The sequence below is a fragment of the Cherax quadricarinatus genome, chromosome 18, assembly GCF_038502225.1.
Source record: "Cherax quadricarinatus isolate ZL_2023a chromosome 18, ASM3850222v1, whole genome shotgun sequence".
NCBI classification, from domain to species: Eukaryota; Metazoa; Arthropoda; class Malacostraca; order Decapoda; family Parastacidae; genus Cherax; species Cherax quadricarinatus.
The window spans coordinates 40,461,184-40,485,325 of record NC_091309.1 but is presented as its reverse complement, the minus strand read 5'-3'; the positions used below and the strand labels follow the sequence as shown (position 1 = coordinate 40,485,325).

General features: G+C 40.4%; 1 protein-coding gene across 4 annotated transcripts in view; it reads right to left on the bottom strand.

The window, feature by feature from the left end:
* Positions 1 to 24,142, bottom strand: part of LOC128689246 (peroxisomal N(1)-acetyl-spermine/spermidine oxidase-like) — a 504,316-nt gene that overhangs the window by 317,561 nt on the left and 162,613 nt on the right. For all 4 annotated transcript variants that reach the window (XM_070086437.1, XM_070086436.1, XM_070086438.1 and 1 more), the window contains exons 8-9: positions 21,176 to 21,369; positions 733 to 856 (exon numbers count right to left, since the gene is read on the bottom strand). In XM_070086437.1, the coding sequence (XP_069942538.1) occupies positions 733 to 856; positions 21,176 to 21,369 (318 nt within the window). The remainder of the gene's footprint in view (positions 1 to 732; positions 857 to 21,175; positions 21,370 to 24,142) is intronic.

The window sequence follows — 24,142 nt, the reverse complement described above, 5'->3', positions numbered from 1 at the left end:
CTACCTTACTTTTAGCCTTCACAGTCGTCATCTTGTTGAATCATCCCTTATACACAACTTTCCTTGTATGAATCTTAATCCTGACTTTGTCTCTGTAGATGCCTTCATTTCACCTTACATTGTCAAATGCTCCAAACTTCAGAACACTCGTGACTTAACATGATCTTCTCTTCTCTTCCTCTCCCTATCTCTTCTCCTTTCTCATTTTTCTTTGTCTTCCTTTCTTCTGCTCAGGTGTGTTCTGTCCTTCAGTTCTACCCCCCCTCTCCCATGTTTCTGGTCCCACCCTCAAGGGCCATTAGCTCTCCTGCAGTGCTCCTTTGTCATGTCCTAAGACTTACTCCACTTCTACTACATTACTACTACTAATATTGCCTCACTTCACTCCCCTTTCTGTCTCTTGTGCCACTACCACTACTCCCCCTACTTAATACTACCACTACTACTTCTACTACTAGTATTACTTCTACCACTACTTTTCCACTTCCATCTTTCTTTCTCACTTTGTTCTGTTCCTGTCCCCCTTCTCCTATATATACTGGCTTCCTCACCTTGTTGTGTTGGTGTGACTTGTAAAGGGTCCAAGTTGGACTGAAACATCGTTATAAGCTTCTCTCTCCTATGTGTGGGTTATTTGTGTAATGCGTGTGCTATCTGCCTTTAAGCATGAGCTAATGCTTCACACACATTTTTTTTTCTATGCTCAGTTTTCCGACACTGCTAATGACTTACAGGAACATTATTTGAGTCAAGGAGAGGTTGTGCCAAGTCTGCAGCCTTAACACCCATGGCCTCTGTCTTCATGGAGCGGAAACTGTACGCTCCTCTGATCCAGGGATTAGATCCCCACGATGACCTTAACAACAAAAATATACACATTATTAGCTTTTAATATGATCACATATTAAACAAAAATAAGAAGGCTGTTAAATTTTAGAAATAAATGTAATGTAAGAAAAATGCAAATAGTATCTAAAAAAAACACTGTACTGTGTATTTCCTATACTGTACCCTATACTTGACATACCACATGCTGTATTACATATGATATACCAGACATGGGCAAACTGCAGCTCTCGAGCTGCACATGCCTCCCAAAGCTACTCTGTGTGACTCCCGAGACAATACTTGGTTTTACTGCCATATTTCCTAAAATTTTATATTAATAATCTTTAGTAGCATAGTACCCTGGGTAGTAGGTTGGTAGACAGCAACCACCCAGGGAGGTACTACCCTCCTGCCAAGTGAGTGTAAAACAAAAGCCTGTAATTGTTTTATATGATGGTAGGATTGCTGGTCTCTTTTCTCTGTCTCATAAACATGCAAGATTTCAGGTATGTCTTGCTACTTCTACTTACATTTAGGTCACACTACACATGCATGTACGAGCATATATATATACACACCCATCTGGATTTTCTTCTATTTTTCTTACTAGTTCTTGTTCTTGTTTATTTCCACTTATCTCCATTGGGACGTGGAACAGAATTCTTCCTCCGTAAGCCATGCATGTTGTCAGAGGCCACCAAAATGCCAGGAGCAAGGGGCTAGTAACCCCTTCTCCTGTATATATTACTAAATATAAAAAGAGAAACTTTCATTTTCCATTTTGGGTCACCCCGCCTTGGTGGGATACGGCCAGTGCATTGAAAACAGAAGTAGCAGCATAGTACAGTAAACCATTATATTACACAGATTTATTTACCACATTTTGGTTATTACACTATTGAAAAATTGGGGCATAATTTTACACAACACTTCGTAAAATTAACACAGTTCAGTTTGTGGGAGGGAGGAAAAATCTGGAGTGTCACCTGCAAGATATTTCCCTAGCTCAGGCCACTGCCTTGCTGTGGGTGAGACCACTGTATCCCTGGGGAAGACTTACCACTATCCCCTGCCAAACCTGTCCCAGCCTTCCTTTCATATGTATCTAGGAGTTAGCTGTGTCTGTGAATAGTTTTTTGATCTTTTAAGTGCCATATCTTGTATCTGCCAAGTAATCATGGCACCTAGTAGGCATACAAGTGTTGCTGAAAGTGGCAAGAAAAGGGTTAAGCATTTATGTCTTGGAGTTACAAAGAAAATCAAATTACAGTGGTACCTTGAGTTTCAAACAACTTCCAACTAGAACAATTATGTAAGTGTATTTTTGTGAGTGCTTTTGTAAGTGTATTTTTGGGGTCTGAAATGGACTAATCTAATTTACATTATTCCTCATCGGAACAAATTCGTTTGGAATCGGCACTCGAACAGCCTTCTGGAACGAATTAAGTTTGAAACTCAAGGTACCAATGTATGTATTAGACAAGCTTAAGAGTGGTTCACATATGGTGGATATAGCAAGAGCCTATGGCTTTAAAGAAGTGTCAGTTCTAACAATTAAAAAGAATCAGGTAAATATACGAGCTTGTGCAACGAATAACCCAGGATGTCATCTCATGAAAAGAATGACATGTAGATCACAACAAGTAAATAAAATGCAAAATTATTGCTTGAGTGGATTGAACTAAAAACAAAAGAAAGGTGCACCATTTAATTTCATCTTAATTAGGGAAAAGGCCTTATAGTTGTTTAACCCTTTAAATGTCCAAACGTAGATCTACCTTAGTACTGCTAGCACTCCAAACATAGATCAACGTTTTACTTTTCCTGGAGGTTACCTGGAGGTTATTCCGGGGATCAACGCCCCTGCGGCCCAGTCCATGGCCAGGCCTCCCAATGGATCAGGGCCTGATCAACTAGGCTGTTACTGCTGGCTGCATGCAGTCCAACGTACGAGCCACAGCCCGGCTGATCCGGCACTGACTTTAGGTATCTGTCCAGCTCTCTCTTGAAGGCAGTCAGGGGTTTATTGGCAATTCCCCTAATGCTTGATGGGAGACTGTTGAACAGTCTTGGGCCCCGGACACTTATGGTGTTTTCCCTTAGTGTACCAATGGCGCCCCTACTTTTTATTGGGGGCATTTTGCATCGCCTGCCCAGTCTTTTACTTTCGTAGGGAGTGATTTCTGTGTGCAGATTTGGGACCATTCCTTCCAAGATTTTCCAAGTGTAGATTATGATATATCTCTCCCTCCTGCGTTCCAACAAGTACAAGTCAAGTGCTTCCAAGCGTTCCCAGTAGTTAAGGTGCTTGACAGAACTTATACGTGCAGTAAAGGATCTCTGTACACTCTTTATTTATTTATTTATTTATTTATTTATTTATAATTTGAGCACACTTACAGAGGTACAAAAAAAATACAGATAAGAGCAGCATGCCAAAGCCACTTATACTATGCATAGCATTACGGGCTGGCTTAAAATTAACTTAAGATTAACTAAGCAATGATGAAATCAGTGAAAAACATTAATGTAAACTGATTACTATAAAGCACAAGTGAGTATTACAAAGACAGGTCATATGGTTGCATGCATTGTTGTAAATTCAGTAGAATGGAGTATTCTGTTAGGTAGTGAATTTAAAAAATAATAAAGTTAGATTGGGTTTTAGGTTTAACACTTATGTGATATAATTGTGAGAAACATTTAAGATATACAATTTATAAGGTTCAGTTATTCAGTATTTATTTGGTTTTGGGTGAGTAAGTGATCTTTGAGAAGAGACTTGAATTTATAAACAGGTAGTGTTTCTTTTATATTAACAGGTAATGAATTCCAGATTTTAGGGCCTTTTATGTGCATTGAGTTTTTGCATAGCGTGAGATGGACACGAGGAATATCAAAGAGTGATCTGTGCCTTGTGTTATGGTCATGTGTTCTGTTGAGGTTGGCAAGGAGATGTTTGAGGGGAGGGTTAATATCAGAGTTGAGTGTTCTATGTATGTAATAGGTGCAGTAATAAGTATGGATGTTTTGTATGGTGAGTAGGTTGAGTGTATTGAATATTGGTGGAGTGTGCTGCCTGTAGTGAGAATTTGTTATCATTCTAACTGCAGCCTTTTGTTGGGTAATTAGTGGTCTGAGATGGTTACTTGTTGTTGAGCCCCATGCACAAATTCCATAGGTGAGATAGGGGTAAATAAGAGAGTGATATAGGGCCAGGAGGGCTGACTGTGGAGCATAGTACCGTATCTTCGATAGTATGCCTACAGTCTTGGAAATTTTCTTAGAAATTTGTTGTATATGTGTATGAAATTTGAGTCTATTATCAAGGTGGATTCCTAAGAATTTTCCCTCTGTTAGCTTTGTGATAGGTGATCCGTTTATCATTATGTTAAGAGGGACATCTGTAGCTCTGTTACCAAACTGAATGAAGTAGGTTTTGTCAATGTTTAGTGTAAGTTTGTTAGTACTCATCCAGGTAGATATTTTCTGTAATTCGGTATTTACAGTATTGGCTAGCGTGACTGGGCTCGGGTGGGAGAAGACGTATGTTGTGTCATCAGCAAATAGTGTGGGTTTGAGTAATTGAGAAGCATTTGGTAGGTCATTTATGTATAGGAGAAAGAGAAGAGGGCCAAGGACACTTCCCTGTGGGACACCAACTGTAATTGGTTGTGCAGAAGAGTTTGCCCCATTTGCGTACACATATTGGCTTCTGTTGCTGAGGTATGACTTGAGGTAGTTGAGGGAGTGCCCTCTTATACCATAGTGTGATAATTTTACGTGGAGCAAGTCATGGTCAACTGTATCAAAAGCTTTACGTAAGTCAATGAAGATCCCCAGTGGGACTTCTTTTTTCTCTATTGCAGTGTATATATGTTCTAGCATGTGTATAATAGCATCATTAGTATTTTTATTAGGCCTGAATCCAAATTGGCAGGGGTTGAGTATGTTTTGGGAGATAAGGTAGGAGTAGATTCGTTTATGAATTAATTTTTCGAAGATTTTTGAGAGAGGGTGTAAGTTGGATATTGGCCTATAGTTATTCAACTCTGTTTGGTCTCCTCCTTTGTGGATCGGGGTGACCCTTGTTATTTTGAGTACTGTAGGGAAGGTGGAGGATTCAATGGATTTGTTAAAGAGTGTTGCAATGATTGGTGATAGCACTTGTGACACTTTTTTGTATATAAAGGGTGGTAAGGTATTTAAATCTCCTGCCTTGTTTTTTAGTGCGTTGATAATAAGGGAGACTTCGTATGGGTTAGTCGGAGCTAGGAACAGTGTGTTCGGGTAGTTGCCGGTGAGGTAGTCATTTGGTGGGGTATCTGAGCTTGGGATTTTATTGGCAAGGTTTTGTCCTATAGTGGAGAAGAAATCATTGAGTCTGTTTGCTGTTTCTGTTGGTGGGAGTTGGGGTTCATCTGATTTTGCTAATTTTATTTCGCTATTTAGTGATATCTTTTTTGTTCCCAGAATTTCTGATAGGGTTTTCCAGGTCTTTTTTATATCACCTCGTAAGTTGGATAATCTGTTCTCATAATACAATTTTTTTGCCCTTCTTATCAGGCTGGTTAGGATTGACGAGTAACGTTTTGTTTGGTCTCTGGTTATGTGACCCATTCTGTACTGTTTTTCATATTGGTGTTTTGTATTTATGGATTTGAGAATGCTGGGTGTTAGCCAGGGACTGTTCAGTCTCTTAGCTGTCATCTGCTTAGTTTTTTTAGGGCAGTGCTTGTTATAGAGGTATTGAGTCTTTTTTAGAAAATTATTAATACATTCGTCAATATCTGTATTGATTTCTAGCTCAGTGTGCCAATCAATGTTTGCTAATGCTGTTGTGAAGTTATTAATGGCTGCCTCATTGTGAAGTCTGAAGGTGACTTTAGTAGTGTCTTGGGGTAATTTACCAAGAGTTGTTATGAGGAAAGTAGGGTAGTGGTCTGTGGTATTATCTGTAATTAATTTATATCTGCGATTTCACCTGCTTTGAATGGAGATGTTAATCTACAGCAGTATTCCAGCCTAGAGAGAACAAGTGATTTGAAAAAGGATCATCATTGGCTTGGCATCTCTCGTTTTGAACGTTCTCATTATCCATCCTATCATTTTCTTTGCACGTGCGATCGTGGCACTGTTGTGATCCTTGAAAGTGAGATCCTCAGACATTACTACTCCCAGGTCCCTTACATTATTTTTCTGCTCTATTGTATGGCCAGAGTCTGTAGTATACTCTGTTCTAGTTATTATCTCCTCCAGTTTTCCATAACGGAGTAGCTGGAATTTGTCCTCATTGAACATCATATTGTTTACCGTTGCCCACTGGAAAACTTTGTTCATATCTTCTTGGAGGTAAACCGCGTCCTCAGCAGATGACAGCCTCATGCAGAACCTAGTATCATCCGCAAAGGATGATACGGTGCTATGATGTATATCTCTGTCTATGTCTGATATGAGGATAAGGAATAAGATGGGGGCGAGTACTGTGCCTTGTGGAACAGAGCTCTTCACTATGGCAGCCTCTGATTTAACTCTGTTGACCACTACTCTTTGTGTTCAATTTGTTAGGAAGTTGAAGATCCATCTCCCCACTTTCCCAGTTATTCCTTTAGCACGTATTTTATGGGCTATTACGCCATGATCGCATTTGTCAAATGCTTTTGCAAAGTCTGTGTGTATTAAATCTGCATTCTGAAAAAAAAAACCATACCCCCGGCCGGGATTGAACCCGTGGTCAGAGAGTCTCAAAACTCCAGACCGTCGCGTTAGCCACTAGACCAGCTAGCCACAATAAGATTCATCCAACTAGGGATATTTCTACACCATAGGAAGGTTAGCACAGGCACCACTGTGACCACAAATGCAAGTTTTTACAGACAAATCTCCAGCTAGTGTGGCCGTGACGAACTCTAGCTCAAGTCCCTTCACTGCTGTCAACATGACTCAAGAAATCGTAATGACACAATTGCAAACAAACCATAACCCCGGCTGGGATTGAACCCGCGGTCATAGAGTCTCAAAACTCCAGCCCATCGCGTTAGCCACTAGACCAGCTAGCCACAATAAGATTCATCCAACTTGCATTTGTGGTCACAGTGGTGCCTGTGCTAACCTTCCTATGGTGTAGAAATATACCTAGTTGGATGAATCTTATTGTGGCTAGCTGGTCTAGTGGCTAACACGACGGGCTGGAGTTTTGAGACTCTATGACCGCTGGTTCAATCCCGGCCGGGGGTATGGTTTGTTTGCAATCGTGTCATTACGATTTCTTGAGTCATGTTGACGGCAGTGAAGGGACTTGAGCTAGAGTTCGTCACGGCCACGCTAGCTGGAGATTCGTCTGTAAAAACTTGCATTTGTGGTCACAGTGGTGCCTGTGCTAACCTTCCTATGGTGTAGAAATATACCTAGTTGGATGAATCTTGTTGTGGCTAGCTGGTCTTGTGGCTAACGCGACGGGCTGGAGTTTTGAGACTCTATGACCGCGGGTTCAATCCCGGCCGGGGGTATGGTTTGTTTGCAATCGTGTCATTACGATTTTTTGAGTCATCTGCGTTCTGATTTTCTTCCAGTGCATCCAAGGCCATATCATAGTGATCCAGTAGTTGTGAGAGGCAGGAGCGACCTGCCCTGAACCCATGTTGCCCTGGATTGTGCAGATTTTGGGAATCCAGGTGATTTGCAATCCTGCTTCTTAGCACTTTCAAAGATTTCTATGATGTGGAACGTCAGAGCTATTGGTCTATAGTTCTTAGCTAATGCTTTGCTGCCACCTTTATGGAGTGGGGCTATATCCGTTGTTTTAAGTGACTGTGGAATTTCACCCATGTCCAAGCTCCTCCATAGTGTACTTAGGACACGCGAGAGGGGTTTCTTGCAGTTCTTAATGAAAACAGAGTTCCACGAGTCTGGGCCCGGGGCTAAGTGCATGGGCATGTTGTCAATGGCTTTTTCGAAATCTATTGGAGTTAGGGTAATGTCGGAAATCTGGCATACATTTATGGAGTTTTGAGGCTCATTCATGAAGAAATCATTTGGGTCGTCGATCCTCAGACCGATTAGTGGTTCACTAAACACAGAGTTGTACTGGGATTTCAATATTTCACTCATTTCCCTGTTGTCATCTGTGTAAGTCCCATCCTGTCTGAGTAAGGGCCCGATACTAGATGTGGTATTTGCCTTGTTTTTGGCATATGAAAAGAAATATTTTGAATTTCTTTCAGTTTCACTAATAGCTTTAAGCTCCTCCTGGCTCTCCTGATTCCTGTAAGATTCATTTAACTTAAGTTCGATAGTTTCCACTTCCCTGGTCAGCGCCTCCTTTCGTGTATCAGATATTCTAGCGCTCCTGAGGAGCTCAGTGACTCTACGTCATCCTGCCTCCAAATGTGGCATGATTGGCCTGAGATGCCTGGCCAGTACAGAATGGGTCTTAACACTTGGTGTATGCAGTATTAAAAAAATCTGGGACTACTTTGTACCTTGTGGGAGCACCAGTTCAACTGAGTGCCAGCTTTAGCAAATAGTGTGGCAATCACCAGGGATACACAGATGTCATGTCATATTAACACTCCCCTTTTAAGAGGAAAGTGATGTTGACTCAGAGTTTGGTGGCTTTGAGATGGATGTGGCCACAAGTGGTTGAGGAAATATCAAAAACCTCAATAATAACCCATGTGCAACATCCTTTCATTTCTGATACCACTGGTAGTGTCATCCTGCCAGAATATCCTATAACCTATGCCCTACGTAAAGAGAAACGATTCTGGAACATGTGTAATACGTATTCGGCAGGCTGGCCGGCTAGTGGGCTGACTGACTGACTGACTTTGGCTCTCTCTCTGTCTGTATCTGTCTCTGTCTATTTCTGTCTCTGTCTGTCTGTCTATATCTCTGTCAATCTCTGTCTCTGTTTCTCTCTGCCTCTCTCTCTCACAGGTACACATAAGTGCAGTTATTATACATAGTGTAAATTACCTAGGATAACCCAAAAACTTCAGGCAAAGAGCTATACAGTGCTTGTAGATACAAGGCATAATAAGCATCACTGTCAAGTAGTATGCATTTTCACTTGTTCAGGAATCAGACATGACGACTACGCATCATGTGTAATGCCTGTTGGTTTATGAGCCGCTCTCTGAGACACAGAGACAAGCAGACGAAAAAACAGACCAACATGGGCAGACAGAAAGATACACACACACAGGCAGACAGTAAGACAGACACGCACAGGCAGTCAGAGACACGCAGGGAGACAGAAAGACAGAGACACTAGGCAGACAGAAAGACAGATAAGCTGAGCTAGACAGACAGACATACATGTTTAAGTGTAACAGCAAAAACAAATAAAGCCAGGGTTCTCTGGAGCAGTGCACGATCATCAAGTGTCATTCCACTGCTGCACTGTCAGCAGTGGAGTGACACTCTTTTTAGAGTAATAACACACCATGCTTCAAGGAATTTCATATACGTATACTCCAGCATGCCGGGAGCAAGGGGCTAGTAACCCCTTCTCCTGTATAGATTACTAAATTTAAAAAGAGAAACTTTTGTTTTCCTTTTGGGCCACCCTGCCTCGGTGGGATACGGCCGATTTGTTGAAAAAAAAAAAAATACTCCAGCATGTCTAAAACATTGCTGGGACCTGTAAATACTCTGTATATATTTCTAGACAATAGTATATGACCAAGGCAGGTGAAAATGTACACCTGTCAGTGTGTTTGTGACTATATGAGTACTATTTCAGTACATAATATTAGTGTCAGAACAAAGATTGGCTATGAAATCACAAGAACTATTATAAATTGTAATTATCAAAACATAAAAATTATAAATGTAGGTAGTAGGTTGGTAGACAGCAACCACCCAGGGAAGTACTACCGTCCTGCCAGATGATTGTGAAACAAAAACCTGTAACTGTTTTGCATGATGGTAGGATTGCTGGTTTCTTTTTCTGTCTCATAAACACGCTAGATAACAGGGATATCTTGCTACTCCTACTTACACTTTGGTCACACTTCACAGACACGCACATGCATATATATATATACATACATCTAGGTTTTTCTCCTTTTTCTAAATAGCTCTTGTTCTTTTTTATTTCTTCTATTGTCCATGGGGAAGTGGAAAAGAATCTTTCCTCCGTAAGCCATGCGTGTCGTATGAGGCGACTAAAATGCCGGGAGCAATGGGCTAGTAACCCCTTCTCCTGTATACATTTACTAAAAAAGAGAAGAAGAAAAACTTTATAAAACTGGGATGCTTAAATGTGCGTGGATGTAGTGCGGATGACAAGAAACAGATGATTGCTGATGTTATGAATGAAAAGAAGTTGGATGTCCTGGCTCTAAGCGAAACAAAGCTGAAGGGGGTAGGAGAGTTTCAGTGGGGGGAAATAAATGGGATTAAATCTGCAGTATCTGAGAGAGTTAGAGCAAAGGAAGGGGTAGCAGTAATGTTAAATGATCAGTTATGGAAGGAGAAAAGAGAATATGAATGTGTAAATTCAAGAATTATGTGGATTAAAGTAAAGGTTGGATGCGAGAAGTGGGTCATAATAAGCGTGTATGCACCTGGAGAAGAGAGGAATGCAGAGGAGAGAGAGAGATTTTGGGAGATGTTAAGTGAATGTATAAGAGCCTTTGAACCAAGTGAGAGAGTAATTGTGGTAGGGGACCTGAATGCTAAAGTAGGAGAAACTTTTAGAGAGGGTGTGGTAGGTAAGTTTGGGGTGCCAGGTGTAAATGATAATGGGAGCCCTTTGATTGAACTTTGTATAGAAAGGGGTTTAGTTATAGGTAATACATATTTTAAGAAAAAGAGGATAAATAAGTATACACGATATGATGTAGGGCGAAATGACAGTAGTTTGTTGGATTATGTATTGGTAGATAAAAGACTGTTGAGTAGACTTCAGGATGTACATGTTTATAGAGGGGCCACAGATATATCAGATCACTTTCTAGTTGTAGCTACACTGAGAGTAAAAGGTAGATGGGATACAAGGAGAATAGAAGCATCAGGGAAGAGAGAGGTGAAGGTTTATAAACTAAAAGAGGAGGCAGTTAGGGTAAGATATAAACAGCTATTGGAGGATAGATGGGCTAATGAGAGCATAGGCAATGGGGTCGAAGAGGTATGGGGTAGGTTTAAAAATGTAGTGTTAGAGTGTTCAGCAGAAGTTTGTGGTTACAGGAAAGTGGGTGCAGGAGGGAAGAGGAGCGATTGGTGGAATGATGATGTAAAGAGAGTAGTAAGGGAGAAAAAGTTAGCATATGAGAAGTTTTTACAAAGTAGAAGTGATGCAAGGAGGGAAGAGTATATGGAGAAAAAGAGAGAGGTTAAGAGAGTGGTGAAGCAATGTAAAAAGAGAGCAAATGAGAGAGTGGGTGAGATGTTATCAACAAATTTTGTTGAAAATAAGAAAAAGTTTTGGAGTGAGATTAACAAGTTAAGAAAGCCTAGAGAACAAATGGATTTGTCAGTTAAAAATAGGAGAGGAGAGTTATTAAATGGAGAGTTAGAGGTATTGGGAAGATGGAGGGAATATTTTGAGGAATTGTTAAATGTTGATGAAGATAGGGAAGCTCTGATTTCGTGTATAGGGCAAGGAGGAATAACATCTTGTAGGAGTGAGGAAGAGCCAGTTGTGAGTGTGGGGGAAGTTCGTGAGGCAGTAGGTAAAATGAAAGGGGGTAAGGCAGCCGGGATTGATGGGATAAAGATAGAAATGTTAAAAGCAGGTGGGGATATAGTTTTGGAGTGGTTGGTGCAATTATTTAATAAATGTATGGAAGAGGGTAAGGTACCTAGGGATTGGCAGAGAGCATGCATAGTTCCTTTGTATAAAGGCAAAGGGGATAAAAGAGAGTGCAAAAATTATAGGGGGATAAGTCTGTTGAGTGTACCTGGTAAAGTGTATGGTAGAGTTATAATTGAAAGAATTAAGAGTAAGACGGAGAATAGGATAGCAGATGAACAAGGAGGCTTTAGGAAAGGTAGGGGGTGTGTGGACCAGGTGTTTACAGTGAAACATATAAGTGAACAGTATTTAGATAAGGCTAAAGAGGTCTTTGTGGCATTTATGGATTTGGAAAAGGCGTATGACAGGGTGGATAGGGGGGCAATGTGGCAGATGTTGCAAGTGTATGGTGTAGGAGGTAGGTTACTGAAAGCAGTGAAGAGTTTTTACGAGGATAGTGAGGCTCAAGTTAGAGTATGTAGGAAAGAGGGAAATTTTTTCCCAGTAAAAGTAGGCCTTAGACAAGGATGTGTGATGTCACCGTGGGTGTGTAATATATTTAGAGAGGGGGTTGTAAGAGAAGTAAATGCGAGGGTCTTGGCAAGAGGCGTGGAGTTAAAAGATAAAGAATCACACACAAAGTGGGAGTTGTCACAGCTGCTCTTTGCTGATGACACTGTGCTCTTGGGAGATTCTGAAGAGAAGCTGCAGAGATTGGTGGATGAATTTGGTAGGGTGTGCAAAAGAAGAAAATTAAAGGTGAATACAGGAAAGAGTAAGGTTATGAGGATAACAAAAAGATTAGGTGATGAAAGATTGAATATCAGATTGGAGGGAGAGAGTATGGAGGAGGTGAACGTATTCAGATATTTGGGAGTGGACGTGTCAGCGGATGGGTCTATGAAAGATGAGGTAAATCATAGAATTGATGAGGGAAAAAGAGTGAGTGGTGCACTTAGGAGTCTGTGGAGACAAAGAACTTTGTCCTTGGAGGCAAAGAGGGGAATGTATGAGAGTATAGTTTTACCAACGCTCTTATATGGGTGTGAAGCGTGGGTGATGAATGTTGCAGCGAGGAGAAGGCTGGAGGCAGTGGAGATGTCATGTCTGAGGGCAATGTGTGGTGTGAATATAATGCAGAGAATTCGTAGTTTGGAAGTTAGGAGGAGGTGCGGGATTACCAAAACTGTTGTCCAGAGGGCTGAGGAAGGGTTGTTGAGGTGGTTCGGACATGTAGAGAGAATGGAGCGAAACAGAATGACTTCAAGAGTGTATCAGTCTGTAGTGGAAGGAAGGCGGGGTAGGGGTCGGCCTAGGAAGGGTTGGAGGGAGGGGGTAAAGGAGGTTTTGTGTGCGAGGGGCTTGGACTTCCAGCAGGCATGCATGAGCGTGTTTGATAGGAGTGAATGGAGACAAATGGTTTTTAATACTTGACGTGCTGTTGGAGTGTGAGCAAAGTAACATTTATGAAGGGATTCAGGGAAACCGGCAGGCCGGACTTGAGTCCTGGAGATGGGAAGTACAGTGCCTGCACTCTGAAGGAGGGGTGTTAATGTTGCAGTTTAAAAACTGTAGTGTAAAGCACCCTTCTGGCAAGACAGTGATGGAGTGAATGATGGTGAAAGTTTTTCTTTTTCGGGCCACCCTGCCTTGGTGGGAATCGGCCAGTGTGATAATAAAAAATAAATAAAAAAAAATTATAAAAATTAAAATAAAAACAAGAAAAAAAGGTATATCAACAACACTACTGCAAGCGGCAAGACTCCATGCTGCCGTCAGGTGAGCATCCAGTGCCAATTTTGCGGTCTTATATCTCGGGAAGCACTGACCCTAAATTTTTTTTTTTGGTCTTATACCACACAGAAAATTGCCCTGTTTAACCCTGCCAGGTTCCAAGAATTTAAAAAAAAAAAAAAAATCTTACAGAATTAAACACAATATTTTTCTATGGGTAACAAAACAAAACAAAATTTCCAATCAGTAGTTTCCAAGATATAGAGGCATGAAGTTGACCCTGAATGACCAGGTGGCGGCAACATCTGCGACTTCTTTAAAGTTGAATTTTTTATTTTACTGTTTTGTTCCTTTTTTCTTTTCTTTTCTAATTTTGCTTTTTTCCAGTAACGTTTGTGGCCTGTGAGACCAATATAATGCATAATGTATACAGTGGAACCTCGGTTTTCATTTGCCAAGGTTTTCGTCGAATTTGGTTTTCAACGACTTTTTTCATCAAAATTTTCTCCCAGTTTTCATTCATCACTTTGGTTTTCGTTGGTCCACCATACCAAACGTGTCCACGTGCCCACGCCCACACAAAGTATTCCAGCCAATGCGGTTGCATCCATGCATACAATCGGAACATTTCATATTATCACAGCGTTTTTAGTGATTGTACCTGCAAAATAAGTCACTATGGGCCCCAAGAAAGCTTCTAGCGCCAACCCTGCAGGGAAAAGGGTGAGAATTACTATGGATATGAAAAAAGAGATAATTGCTAAGTATGAGAGTGGAGTGCGTGTCTCGGAGCTGCCAGGTTGTATACCAAACCCCAATCAACCATCGCTACCATTGTGGCCAAGAAAACGACAATCAAGGAAGCTGTTCTTGCAAAAGGTGCAACTTTGTTTTCGAATAAGAGATCGCAAGTGATAGAAGATGTTGAGAGACTGTTATTGGGGTGGATAAATGAAAAACAGATAGCAGGAGATAGCATCTCTCAAGCGATCATATGTGAAAAGGCTAGGAAGTTGCATGAGGATTTAATTAGAAAAATGCCTGCAACTAGTGGTGATGTGAGTGAATTTAAGGCCAGCAAAGGTTGGTCTGAGAGATTTAAGAATCGTAGTGGCATACATAGTGTGATAAGGCATGGTGAGGCTGCCAGTTCGGACCAAAAAGCAGCTGAAAAATATGTGAAGGAATTCAAGGATTACATTGACAGTGAAGAATTGAAAACTGAACAAGTGTTTAATTGTGACAAAACAGGCCTGTTTTGGAAGAAAATGCCAAACAGGACCTACATTACTTAGGAGGAAAAGGCACTTCCAGGACATAAGCCTATGAAAGACAGGCTTACTCTCCTGATGTGTGCTAATGCTAGTGGTGATTGCAAAGTGAAGCCTTTATTGGTGTATCACTCTGAAACTCCCAGAGTGTTCAGGAGAAACAATGTCCTCAAGGCTAATTTGTGTGTGATGTGGAGGGCAAGCAGTAAGGCATGGGTCACTAGAGACCTTTTCTATGACTGGTTACACAATGCATTTGCCCCAACTGTAAAAAATTACCTCCTGGAAAATAAATTGGACCCTAAGTGCCTCCTGGTATTAGACAATGCTCCTGGTCATCCTTCAGACTTGGCAGAGCGACTTCCTGGGGACATGAGCGTCATTAAAGCCAAGTTTTTGCCTCCTAATACCACTCCTCTCCTGCAGCCCATGGACCAGCAGGTCATTTCAAACTTCAAAAAGCTCTACACAAAAGCTATGTTTCAAAAGTTCTTTGTAGTGACCACAGACACTCGATTGACTCTAAGAGAGTTTTGGAGACATCACTTTAGCATCCTCAATTGTGTAAACCTTATAGGTAAGGCTTGGTAGGGAGTGACTAAGAGGACCTTGAACTCTGCATGGAAGAAACTGTGGCTAGAATGTGTAGACAAAAGGGATTTTGAAGGATTTGAGGCTAACCCTGAGAAGTGTATGCCAGTTGTGGAATCAATTGTGGCATTGGGGAAGTCCCTGGGGTTGGTGGTTAGTGGGGAGGATGTGGAAGAGTTGGTGGAGGAGGACAATGAAGAACTAACCACTGATGAGCTGCAAAATCATCTTCAACAGCAAGAGGCCAGATCTGAGGAAACTGCTTCGGAGGAGGGGATAGAGAAATTGAAGAAGTTGCCTACTTCAAAGATTAAGGAAATGTGTGCAAAGTGGCTTGAAGTGCAAACCTTTTTTGATGAAAATCACCCTCACACAGCTATTGCAAGCCGTGCTGGTGACTATTACAATGGCAATGTTGTGAACCACTTTAGGAAAGTCATAAAGGAACGGGAGGTACAGGCCTCTATGGACAGATATGTTGTGCGACAGAGGTCCAGTGACTCTCAAGCTGGTCCTAGTGGCATTAAAAGAAGAAGGGAAGTAACCCCGGAAAAGGACTTGATATCTCAAGTCCTAATGGAAGGGGATTCCCCTTCTAAACATTAACAGCTTCCACACTCTCCCCTCCTCCCATCCCATCAATCATCACCAGATCTTCAATAAAGGTAAGTGTCAGTTTGTGTGTATTAAAATTAATATTTAATGTGGTAATTTTTTTTTTCATACTGTGTGGTGTCTTGCACGGATTAATTTGATTTCCATTATTTCTTATAAGAAAAATTAATTCAGCTAACGATAATTTCATCTAACGATGATCTTTCAGGAACGGATTAATATCGTTAGCTGAGGGTCCACTGTATTAGTAATGTTCTATTATATATTTACATATGTGCAGTCACTGAACATGTTCCTAGAACTGATACAGTCTGTGAAAGTCTTTGAAAGAAGGTGTCATGCACAATGGTGCCATACTCATCTGTGGACCAGTATGATTTTATATATGCTTATAGACATAAGGTATAAGCATTATTGCTGCTGCAAAAAAAAATACATTTCAGCCACATTAGTCTACTTCCACCAGTGGATGACAATGTGCTTCATCCTGGAACTGCTGAGTCAGCAGCTTGGGTCCCAGACTCACTCCCAGTCTGGGCTGGTGCCACATGCTGTACACACACATGCTGTATGCTGGTGGCACCACTACCACCTAATGACGCATGTGGTCTATCCATTCACACTGTAACCACATCATCGTCACATTCACTGTCTATTCCAGGTGTAGGGCCACGGGATGTACTCAGTTCCCTTGGAAATGCATATGGTATAGGGTACAGGGACCCTAATGGAAATAAGTCACTTTGCCTGACTTTTTGGGTTATCCTAGGATCTTTACACATATGCTGCTATGTATGATAATCTATGTAACTGCACTTGTGTATACCTGAATAAACTTACTCAAGTTCATGTGGCATCGTAAGTAAGTTTATTTAGGTATACACAAATACAATTACATTGATTATCATACATAACAGCATATGTGTGGAGAACCTAGGATAACCCAATAAAAGTCAGCCAAAGTGACTTATTTCCATTAGGGTCCCTGTACAATGTACCATATGGTACACTGTACCATATGGTACATTATACCATATGGTACATTATACCATATGGTACATTGTACCATATGGTACATTGTACCATATGGTATAATGTACCATATGGTACCATTGTATGATATGGTGCAATGTACCATATGGTTCAAAACTACAGAATTCCTCTTCAGATCCACTTCCATCAGTGTTAGAACTATAACTTGGGAAGAGGAGAGTCAGAATTCACCGGGGAGTGAGAGCTTCCTTGCTGCCAGGCATGATGAACAAAGCATACTGAGATGGCTTTCCCACAATGCAATGCGGGTGCCCCAATTTTTTGTTTACTGTGCACACTGACCACACAGACCCATTCTCATAGATGTAGGCCTACCAGCCTTCTTGCTCTAAATTTGAAGCCACTAGAATTTTGGCGTAGATCTACGACTTGGACCCTGGCTTCAAAGTTGTAGATCTACAGGATGGACCCTGAAAGGGTTAATTTAAAAAAAAAACAATCAAAATATTCGGAACACTGGCAGTGAAAGCATAGATCTATGTTTAGACAGTTTAAGGGTTAAAGCAGTCTGTGATAAGGAAGGAAGGAAGGCCTGAAAGAGTGTGTGTTTAGCAAAGTCTGATTCTACAAATTTAAGCTGCATATTAAGTTACATAATATTAAATTTTCTAATGAAAGTGCTTCAGCTGATCACACAGCAGCCAGTAATTTCCCTGCTGAATTACAGGAAATTATTTCTGAGGGTGGCTTAGAGCCAAAGCAGATGTTCAACACTGACAAGACCAGTGTTGTTTGGAAGAAAATGCCAACAATAGCTTATATCAGTCAGTAAGAAAAAAGTGCACTGGGCTTCAAGGCAGCAAAGGATCGCTTCACCTTGCTCCTTTGCGGTAATGCATCAGGTGATTTCAAGTGTAAGCCCATGGTTATTTAATGCTCTAAGAATCCTCTTGCTTTGAAAGGTGTAGATAAAAACACCTTACCAATAATTTGGAGATCAAACCAGTCAGCATGGATGACAGAGGAAATCTTTATTGACTGGTTTAGGCATCACTTTATTCCTGAAGTTAAGCTTTACCTGCACAGCAAGAACCTTGCATTCAAGGCTCTCTTCATTCTTGATAATTCCCGTACTCATCCAGAAGCCTTGCTGGATGTGACCCCATGTGTAAAAGTTGGATTTTTACCTCCATATACAACATCTTTACCCCCTTTACTGTCAGTGCTGCATAGGTACGGCTTACGAGCCAGTGTTGGTGACGTATTAATATACAAAAATTCTCGCAGTTTCAAATCTAGCGGGAGAAAACTGGTAGACCTACATGTGAGAGAATGGATCTACATAGTAAGTGTGAGCAGTATAAAAAAATCAGGGAGACAGTGGTGTATTGTGGGAATGCCATTTCAGTGGTCCTTGTTCAGCATGCCTACTAGTAAGAAATATCTGACTCCCCAGTGAATTTGGGACTTTTCTCTTCCCAAGTGATAGTTCTAACAGAGATGGAAGTGTCAGTGAAGATGAATTTCATGGTTTTGAGGAGTTTGTGACCAAAAGCAATGCCCAGGTTACCAGTTATAAATAGTGAAAAGGGAAGACACCTTGGATGGTGGGGAAGACAGTGCGAAAGTTGGGGAAGAGAGTGTGGATGGTGGGGAAGATGGTGTGGGTGGTTGGGAAGATGGTGTGTAAGTTTATTCAAGTATATACATGAATAGTTACACAGATTATCATACATAGCAGGATGTGACAAGATAGGCCCACTTATGAGTAACTCTGGTCAGATCATTGACAGTGATAAGGAAATGTGTGAGCTTTTCAACACTTACTTCCTCTCAGTTTTTACTCAGGAAGATACGTACTAGCAAAATTCCAGAAATAATAAATTATGTAGAACAGGACGATAATAAACTATGCAAGATTGGGATAACTAGTGACATAGTCCTCAGACAAATAGAGAAATTAAAACCTAACAAATCTCCAGGCCCTGATGAACTGTTTGCAATTGTTTTAAAGGAATGTAAAGAGGAACTTAGCATACAATTGGCTAATCTTTTCAATATATCACTAAAAACTGGCATAGTGCCAGACAAGTGGAAAATGGCAAATGTAATATCTATTTACGAGGCAGGTGACAGGTCCTTAGCTTCGAACTATTGACCAATAAGCCTTACCTCCATAGTAGGAAAATTTATGGAATCGATAATTGCCAAGGCAATTCATAGTCATCTTGAAAGACAAAAATTGATTAATGAATCTCAGCACAGTTTTACAAAAGGGCATTTCTGTCTTATGAATTTACTAACTTTCTTCACTAAGGTGTTTGAGGAGGTACATCATGGTAATGAATGTGATATTGTGCATATGGACTTCAGTAAGGCTTTCGATAGAGTTCCACATCAGAGGCTATTGAGGAAACTTAAGGCACACGGAATAGGAAGAGAAATCTTTTCCTGGGTAGAGGCAAGGCTGACAAATAGGCAGCAGAGAGTTTGCATAAATGGAAAGAAATCAGAATGGGGGCACGTCACAAGAGGTATTCCACAGGGGTCAGTGTTGGGCCCCTTGTTGTTCACAGTTTACATAAATGACATAGATGAGGGAATAAACAGCGACATAAGCAAATTTGCTGATGACACCAAAATAGACCGTCCAATTCATTCTAATGAGGACACTAGAGCACTCCAGGAAGATTTGAATAGACTGATGCAGTAGTCAGAGAAGTGGCAGATGCAATTCAATATAGACAAATGCAAAACTCTAAATGTTGGACAGGAAAATAACCATGCCACATATAAGCTAAATAATGTAGATTTTAATATTCCTGATTGCAAAAAGGATTTAGGAGTTCTGGCTAGCAGTAATATGAAACCAAAACAACAGTGCATAAGTGTTCGCAATAAAGCTAACAGAATTCTTGGCTTCATATCAAGAAGTATAAATAAGAAAAGGTTGTTCTTCAACTCTACAGAGTGGAACCTTGGTTTTCGTGATTAATTCGTTCAAGAAAGTCTGATGAAAACCAAATTGTATGAAAACTGAAGCAATATTTCCCATAAGAAATAATGTAAATCTAATTAATCTGTTTAAGACACCCAAAAATATTAACAAAAAATACACTTTATAGAGAATAACTATAGTTTTACATACAGAAAACAATGAGAAATAAATATAAATGACTAATTAAATGGATAAATAAACATTTAACATCACTTTTACCTTTATTGAAGACTCTTGTTGGCGTATGGAAGACGGTGAGGAGGGGAGAGGGAGGAGGAGAGGTTATTGTTTGGAAGGGGAATCCCCATCCATGAGGACTTCAGGTATCAAGGTCCTATCTGGGGTTACTTCCCTTCTTTGTCTTTTAATGGCACTAAGACCAGCTTGAGAGTCACTGGACCCCTGTCGCACAAAAAATCTGTTGAGAGCGGTCTGTTTCTGCCGTCTCTTTAAGATTTGCCTAATTTGAGTAAAGGCAGGCATCTACACCATACCTTGAAGGAGTTATGATAAAGAATATGTGGAAGTGATACCTAGGGACTTACTCATGCCCATATACAAACACAAATATGTTTGAAACAGCAGCATCAACAAGACTCATGTTTTACATCATAATACTGACTCACACCACATGGACAGGCCCAGAGCAAGAATGATTATCAGAGAAACAGACAGGAACAGAAGAAAATGCCTTGAATTAGCTCCCGTTCATAACAGACACTGTCGATGTTTCCAGGTGTTGAAACCCAATTCACATGTTCCTCAGCACACACCATCCTCTTAACCTGACAAAGTCAGAGTCTCATCTGATGCCTCTTCATCACCTGCTCTCCTGATTATATACATGGATTTGGTATCTGCTGCTTCAGTTATCCATGGTTTACTGTGGCCCAAAAATAACCCTTAATTATGCTTAATAATGGTGCCAAAGCACAAATATAGTGATACTGGAAATGTTTCTCATCAGTGAAAAAGTGCTAAGTCTAGACTTATTTTGCATAATTTACCAACTAAACTTCATCATAGGTACGTACATAATTGAAAAATGACATATATAGAGTTCACCATTACCCACGTTTTCAGGTATCCACTGTAGGTCTTGGAAAATATCCCCTGAGGATACAGGGGACTACTGTGTATGTATCTATGATTACTATGTACTGTACTCATTACAGATTTGAAAAATTTTGGTCTCTAAGCAAAATTTTATGAATATTTCTATTCTGACAGTGTTTCTTTACATTGTCAATACCAACACAGAAAATTGCTAATAAACTCTGTGATTTATTTAAACAGTGCTTATATTAACTTAGAAAATTTAGAGTGTCGAATGGCAAAAGTTATTAGTTTTAATTAACAGGTATTAAGAACTATGAAGTAAACTAAGCATCATTATCAACTTACCGCTTACAAAAGACTGCATCTGGTATTTGGAACTTATTTGACAAAAGTCTTCGCAACTGGGCTACACAGCGCTGTGCTACCTCTTCCTCAGAAATCTGCTCCATAACTAAGGCTGCAGGACCAGTAATCCAGCCACACAGCATATCTGGATGCTTAAACACCTCGTAAACACCTAAAAGTCCGTATTCCCAATTCTGTTGACAATAAGAGAAAATTAATTATTTCAATAATTTTAATACAGTACATGATAAAGCATCCTGATACTCTAATATCCAATTAAATTCTATTATACCAGACTCTTTTAAGCCAGAAATCTGCCATCTCAAAATGATCACTTCAAAATTAAAGTAATTTTCTCATTAAGATGAATTTGTAAAAAAAAAAAAAAAAACTTTTCCATAAGAAAACTCTGGAGCTGGAGCCAAATTCAAGTTGAGTATGATGAACACTCACATATCACTCACTTCCTCACCCGGATTAACACAGTCTCAGCTCATCTATACTGCAGCACCATTTCTTGTATGAACAAGATACTAAGAGAGTGGTAACAATCATACCAAAATTTCTTTTCCATTATTGTGCAGAAATAAAAAAGTGCACAGAAGCAAGATGAGTGACAGTGTGGAAAAAAACTTTTAGTCACCTGAAGTTTATGAGTGCGTGACGCATTACATAGAATGAAAGGGGGTAAAGCAGCTGGAACTGAAGGGATCATGACAGAAATGTTAAAAGCAGGGGGGGACATAGTGTTGGAGTGGTTGGTATTTTTGTTTAATAAATGTATGAAAGAGGGGAAGGTACCTAGAGATTGGCGGAGAGCATGTATAGTCCCTTTATATAAAGGGAAGGGGGACAAAAGAGATTGTAAATATTATAGAGGAATAAGTTTACTGAGTATTCCAGGAAAAGTGTACGGTGGGGTTATTATTGAAAGAATTAGAGGTAAGACAGACTGTAGAATTGTGGATAAGCAAGGAGGTTTTAGAGTGGGTAGGGGCAGGGCCGGATTAAGAAGTCTCCGGGCCCTAGGCTATTCAGATTGGCGGGGCCCCTTTGAGTTACGGGTAAGCGAAGCGACCCCTTCCAGCTTCGGGGTGGGGGGGGTCGGTGTGAGCCTGTTTAAGGTCTAATTAAATACATTCTGGCTATTTAGATTAAATTTAATAGGGAAAGTACATCAAGACAGCCAAAACCATTTACCAACAGCCATTATAACTATCTTGTTAAATCATGCATTTTAAAGAGAATAAACTCAAGACAGCATAGTATTACTAGATTAGGCTATTAAAGTAGTGACATCATGCACCTATTATATTCAGCATAACCACTACAGCACTATTATTCCCTTTATAAATCACTGACCATTATTGTTATCATTGCATCATGCATAAGACTATCAAATCATATAAACTCAAGAAAGTAAAGAATTGTTTATATTCACAGGCACTTCTTAAATAAACTTTTTTCTGGATTTCATATTGGCAAAATCATCAATTATATTCTGAAAATCAATATTTCTTGTTAGATCAGACTCAATGGTCAACAAGGCTAGGTTACACAATTTGTCTTGGCACATTGTTGAACGGAGCTGGTTTTTCACTCTTTTCAAAACAGAAAATGAACGTTCTCCTTCACAGTTAGTAGCTGGAAGTGTTAGGTAAAGGCGATACACTATGTCAACATTAGGGAAGGTTTCTGAGATACCTGCATTTCTTAAACATTTCAAAGCAGCTGAGGGTGCACATTTTTCAGGTAGAGCTTTAATCTGATTCATATACCCAGAAAAATGAACTTTTTCTTCAACAAATGTGTTGAAAGGTGTTGTTGCAACTTTAATGCAGCTTCTCTCAATTCTGCATCTGGCATAGTAGTAATTTTGAACAGAAATCCAAACTTGTCATTGAGATTCTTGTAGATTTCTTTTCACCAATTCTGTAATCAGTGAATCCAGAATGACGAAGTATGTAGCTGTCTTACATTTCTGCCTTGGTAGCAACACAATTTCATTGTCTGGCTCTTCAAAATTGCGTTTCCTCTTCCTTGACCGCTGATGATCAGCCCGGTAACTGTAGTCTTTCACCAGCAGTTTAGCTTTCTCTTCAAACATTTCAAAAGCTTCATCATTGCGAAGTGAGCTTACAAATTCCACTAAGCCTGCATAGAGGTTAGCACAAGCAGCCATTTCAATTTCAATTTCCTGAAGTGTCTTGTTCATGGCATTTAACCGTTCCAGTATACAGTCCCAAAGCACACAGAGTAGGCCAATTCAAAATCTTCCAATTTTGATGCTAAGCTGGCTGCTTTGCTTCTTGTAGTTGCTGTCTGGTCTTCATCCTCTGCTATTTGGATCAAAGCAGAACGTATTTCAGCAAAGCTGTCTTTCAAAGCATGTGTTGCATCATGCTGCGCTGACCACCTTGTTATTGATAATGATTTGATGACATCTCCATGAATGGTTGACTTGAGGATACTCCACCGATGCGTTGAAGCAGAGAAAAAATTAAAGAGTGCTTGTAAAAGTCCAAAAAATGAAACTGAAGCGACACAACACTCCGCAGCACATGACCCAACAAGATTAACCCTTTCAGGGTCCGTCCCGTAGATCTACGGCTTTACATTCAGGGTCCAAACCGTAGATCTATGCCAAAATTCTAGCACCCTAAAATTTAGCATGAGAAGGCTGGTACGCCTACATCTAAGAGAATGGGTCTGGGTGGTCAGTGTGCACACCATAGAAAAAATCTGGACGCCCACATGGCATTGTGGGAACGCTGGCAAAGTAGCTTTGTTCACAGTGCCTGGCGGCAAGATGCTCTCACTCCCCACTCACTCTCCGGGTGAATTCTGACTCTCCTCTTCACAACTTACAGTTCTAAGACTGATGGAAGTGGAGCTGAAGACGAATTCTATGGTTTTGAACCATATGGTACCATTGTGCCATATGGTACAAAGGTACCATATGGTACA